General features: G+C 49.3%; 1 protein-coding gene across 1 annotated transcript; it reads right to left on the bottom strand.

Moving 5' to 3' along the window:
* Positions 1-464: 464 nt before the first annotated feature.
* Ccl24 (C-C motif chemokine ligand 24) lies at positions 465-3225 on the bottom strand. The gene is made up of 3 exons (XM_045142618.1): positions 3159-3225; positions 2486-2603; positions 465-639 (listed from the first exon to the last, which is right to left on the bottom strand). The coding sequence occupies exons 1-3, from the start codon at positions 3223-3225 to the stop codon at positions 465-467; spliced, it is 360 nt and encodes a 119-aa protein (XP_044998553.1).
* Between the last annotated feature and the right edge of the window lie 1674 nt (positions 3226-4899).

Raw genomic sequence — 4899 nt, 5'->3', positions numbered from 1 at the left:
CATTTTTTGTTTATTTTATTTATTTATTTGGGAGTGACAGACAGACCCAGAGAAAGAGAGAGAGGGAGAATGAGCACGCCAGGGCCTCTAGCCACTGCAAACGAACTCCAGATGCATGTGCTACCTTGTGCATCTGGCTTCCGTGTGGGTACTGGGGAATCAAGCCTCGAACCGGGGTCCTTAGGCTTCACAGGCAAGCACTTAACCACTAAACCATCTCTCCAGCACCCTCTCTCCCCATGGAATGTTCTTACTCAGCTCAGGGCAGACCAGGAGTCCATCATGCTAAGTATTTCTCAATGACCAGAACCCCATGAATTTATTCCCTATTCCCTGGGCTTCTCATAGAACAAACCCATCCCCTAAAAAGCAATACCTGCAGCAGAAAAATGGGCTCCGGTTCTTAATCCCAGCTGGGACCCCGCCAAGTCCACATCCAAGTTCAGCAAGGGGAGGACGGGTGATTAGACAGCGGTGCTGTTGCCATGGCGTCTCTGCACGCGAACCTTGATGCCCAGTGCCTTGGCAACTGCAGGAGGCTGCTGCCGCTGTTTCCTGGCATTCAGGTTCCGTATGTACCTCTGGACCCACGGCTGCCTGGGCTCGCTGCAGAGCTTCTGGCCTTTCTTGGTGGTAAAGCTGTGATGACAACGGAAAGGGTTTCACCTGAGGTCTGCCAGGGCCCTGGGACCACTTCCCTTCATGGCGAGGTGCAGAAGGACTCTCTGCAAGGTCTTCCCTCACTGAGTTCTTTGTTTTAGCATTGAGGGAAAGACTGTGATGTGGAGGGGGACGCGGGGTGCACTCAGACCCCTTTCTGTGAGACAGAGGAGGGTCAGGTCTGCCTTTGAGGAATGAGGGTGTGGCAGAACGGTCTCTATACATAAGGAGGACCCCTTCACCTCCAGAATGAAAGATAAAAGAGTGGGGTTGGGGTAGAGAATCTTCTCTTTTCAGATGGCAGTGACCTTGGGACGTCTCAGAAGGTATCATAGTGCTGGAAAGAAGTGACTGTAGTACTGAGTAACATCTCGATCACACCTTCCAAGGCTCAGGGTCTAATGCGGAAGAGGTGGCGGAAAGAATGTAAGAGCCAAAGGAAGGGTAGGACTCCTTACAACGTGCTCCCTCCAGACATAAAATGGCCTGTATATCCATGCCCTCATAGTGCCTGACACTACCTACACAAGACCATCATAAGAGGAGGAAAAGACCATGACATCAAAATAAAAGAGAGACTGATTGAGATGGGGAGGAGATACGATGGAGAATGGAATTTCAAAGGGGAAAGTGTGGGGGGGGGAGGGTATTACCATGGGATATTTTTTATAATCATGGAAAATGTTAATAAAAATTGAGAAAAATTAAAAAAAAAAAGAGTCGGGCTGGAGAGATAGTTTAGCAGCTAAGCACTTGCCTGTGAAGCCTAAGGACCCTGGTTCGAGGTTCTATTCCCCAGGACCCATGCTAGCCAGACGCACAAGGGGGCACACGCATCTGGAGTTCGTTTGCAGCGGCTGGAGGCCCTGGCGCACCCACTCTCTCTCTCTCTCTCTCTCTCTCTCTCTCGGCCTCTGTAGCTCTCAAATAAATAAATAAAAATAAACAAAAAAATTAAAAAATAAAAGATAAAGAGTCACCAGCTCACACTGGGCATGGCAGGAAGCTTTGTTACTGGGGATGGTCTAGCTGGGAGGGGACCTCGGATGTCCCCTTCCAAGCCAGCTCCGAGCTAGGGGTGGAAGGCAGGCCATGAGGACCAAGTATACAGCTAGGTGAGGAAAATTAATAATAATCTCATGGGCTGGAGAGATGGCTTAGCAGGTAAGATGCTTGCCTGTGAAGCCCCAGGATCCGGGGTTTGATTCTCCAGTACCCATGTAAGCCAGATGCACAAGCATCTGGAGTTTGTTTGCCCCAGCACGCCCATTCTCTCCCTCTCTCTCTCTCTCTTTATCTGCCTCTTTCTCTTTCTTAAGTAAATAAATAAACCATTTTTTTTAAAGTTGTTTGTTTGTTTTATGAGGTAGGGTTTCACTCTGGCCCAGGCTGACCTGAAATTTACTATGTAGTTTCAGGGTGGTCTGGAATTTACGGTGATCCTCCTACCTCTGCCTTCCAAGTGCTGGGATTAAAGGCGTGTGCCACCGCACCCAGCTCTAGTTTTAGTTTTAGAAACAGTGTCTCACTTTGTAGCCAGGCTGGCCTCTGTTTCTTGATCCTCCTGCCTCAGCCTCCTGAGTGCCAGGATTACCGGTGTGCAACACCATACCTGGTTTTTATGTTATTCTGAGATCCAAGCCTAGGGCTTCGAGATTCTAGGCAAACTTTACCAGCTGAACTGAATCCTCAGCCCCCCTCCCTCCTAGTTTTATGGATGAGGAAGCTGAAGATCAGAGTGTCCCGGTGCCTTCTGCAGGGACGTGGGGCTGACTTTCCTCCTCAAGGACCGGGAAGACATACTGGTAATTGGAGAGATACTTACATCACCCCAGCCATGGGGCAGACGCTGCCATTGGCCAACTGGTAGCTTACCACTCGGCTTTCTGGAATTTTCTTGGAAACAAAGGACATGCAACAAGAAGAAGGGATGGTCACAGAGTCTGAAAGAAGGGAGAAAAGAGTCAAGTCTGACCCAGCATGTCACAGGCTCGTAGATTCTGACACAAAAGCCATGCCCCCAGCCCCTCACTTGGGGTCTGTAGGCAGGAGCTCTACCACTGAGCCAGCCCCCAGCCCCTCACTGGGGGATTCTAGGCAGGAGCTCCACCACTGAGCCACGCCCCCAGCCCCTCACTGGGGGATTCTAGGCAGGAGCTCCACCACTGAGCCACGCCCCCAGCCCCTCACTGGGGATTTAGGCAGGAGCTCTACCACTGAGCCACGCCCCCAGCCCCTCACTGGGGGATTCTAGGCAGGAGCTCTACCGCTGAGCCACACCCGAACACCTTACTGGGGGAATTCTTGGTGTTCTACCAATATGATACGTCTCCAGTCTCTCACTGGGGGGTTCTTGGTGTGTACTCTTTGCCACTGGCCTCTCTCCACGTCCTTCCCAGCCTCAGGCTTCTCAGTTCTCCACCCTCTGCTAAAGCAACTTAGCCATGCCCTAAGAACTTTGTCCTGCCTGAGTCCCAGGCTTGGATTGCAAGTCTTACCTGCGGGGATGAAACACACATAGAGGACCAGGAGGAAGCTGGCAACGGTGGTCACGGGGCATGCCATGTCCTAGAGAGCAGATGCAATGCTCAGAGTTCAAAGACAGAGGGCAGGAGTATCTGGGTATAGGACCATGTCCTGCATAGTCCCCAACCTCACTCCCACTGCCTTTTACAGGGGAAACTGGGGAGGCGCACACCGATAGCTTGCCCCTCCCCCCAGCCTTCCCTGAAAATCGTGAGACTCTGTGGTCAATGGAGAGGGGAAGTTTTTGCCTCTTTGTTGTCCAGATGACTCAGAGATTGTTGTGGGCTCTGCAAACAAGAAGCAGGGGAGGTCTGCGCTGATCAAGGGTCAATGCTTTGGATGCATGGGCAGAGAAGGCTTATGGGGAGCCTGGCTCTGCAGCTCATCCATGTGGGGTCGTGAGTCATTTGTCTTTCTGAATCTGTTCATCTTTATCTTCTTCCATCCATCTGTCCAGTCCATCAAACATACTAAACAATGTTCTCCACAGGCTCCTGTTGTTTTTTTTTTAAATATTTTATTTATTCATTAGAGAGAGAGAGGAATAGAGAAAGGCAGATAGAGTAGAGTGAGAATGGGTGTACTAAGGCCTCCAGCTACTGCAAACGAACTCCAGATGCATGTGCCACCTTGTGCATCTGGCTCACATGGGTAGTAAGGAATCGAACCTGAGTCGTTAGGCTTTGCAGGCAAGTGCCTTAACTGCTAAGCCATCTCTCCATTTCTCTCTCTCTCTCTCTTTTTTTTTTTTTTTTTTTGGTTTTTCGAGATAGGGTCTCACTCTAGCCCAGGCTGACCTGGAAATCACTATGTAGTCTCAGGGTGGCCTCGAACTCATGGTGATCCTCCTACCTCTGCCCCCCCGAGTGCTGGGATTAAAGGCGTGCGCCACCACACCCGGCTGTCTTTTTAATTAATTTATATTTTTTAGGTAGGGTTTTGCTCTAGCCCAGGCTGACCTGGAATTCACTATGTAGTCTTATGTAGTCTCAGGTGGCCTCACAGCAATCTTCCTATGTTTGCCTCCAAAATGCACAGCAATAAAATAATTAAAATATATTGGTTTTTCGAGGTAGGGTCTTGTTCTAGTAGTCTCTGTTGGTCTTGAACTCACAACGATCCTCCTATGTTGGCCTCCAAAATGCTCAGCAATAAAATTACACACGCACACACACACACACACACACATATATATTTTTTTTTTTCAAGATAGAGCACAGGCTGACCTGGAATTCACTATATAGTCTCAGGCTGTCCTTGAACTCGCTGCAATCATCCTATCTCTGCCTCTCGAGTGCTGAGAGTAAAGGCGAACGCCACCATGCCCAGCTAGTCTCCTGTTTTGAATGCTCACTTCCCATCTGGTGGCAGTATTTATTCTTTTATTTATTTATTTTTTTTTGTTTATTTATATTTATTTATTTGAAAGTAACAGACAGAGAGAAAGAGGCAGAGAGATAGAGAGAATGGGTGCGCCAGGGCCTCCAGCCACTGCAAAAGAACTCCAGATGTGTGAGCACCCTTGTGCATCTGGCTAACGTGGATCCTGGGGAATTGACCCTCGAACCGGGGTCCTTAGGCGTCACAGGCAAGCGCTTAACAGCTAAGTCATCTCTCCAGCCCAGTATTTATTTATTTTTGTCTTGTGTGTGTGTGTGTTTGACCTAAGTGTGATGTGTACATGTCAGAAGGCAGCTTTTGGATATCAGTTCT

This window comes from Jaculus jaculus, chromosome 2 (genome assembly GCF_020740685.1).
Source record: "Jaculus jaculus isolate mJacJac1 chromosome 2, mJacJac1.mat.Y.cur, whole genome shotgun sequence".
NCBI classification, from domain to species: Eukaryota; Metazoa; Chordata; class Mammalia; order Rodentia; family Dipodidae; genus Jaculus; species Jaculus jaculus.
Note: the sequence above shows the minus strand (reverse complement) of the source record. Positions and strands in the feature narration are given on the sequence as shown.

Bases quoted from the DNA above. Each gene is read 5' to 3' on its own strand.
- Ccl24 (XM_045142618.1), bottom strand. From the start codon at position 3,225: ATGGCATGCCCCGTGACCACCGTTGCCAGCTTCCTCCTGGTCCTCTAT. The intron at 2,604-3,158 runs GTAAGACTTGCA...CCCTTCTTTCAG, and splicing joins TGTGTGTTTCATCCCCGCAG to ACTCTGTGACCATCCCTTCT. The intron at 640-2,485 runs GTAAGTATCTCT...TTGTCATCACAG, and splicing joins TGCCCCATGGCTGGGGTGAT to CTTTACCACCAAGAAAGGCC.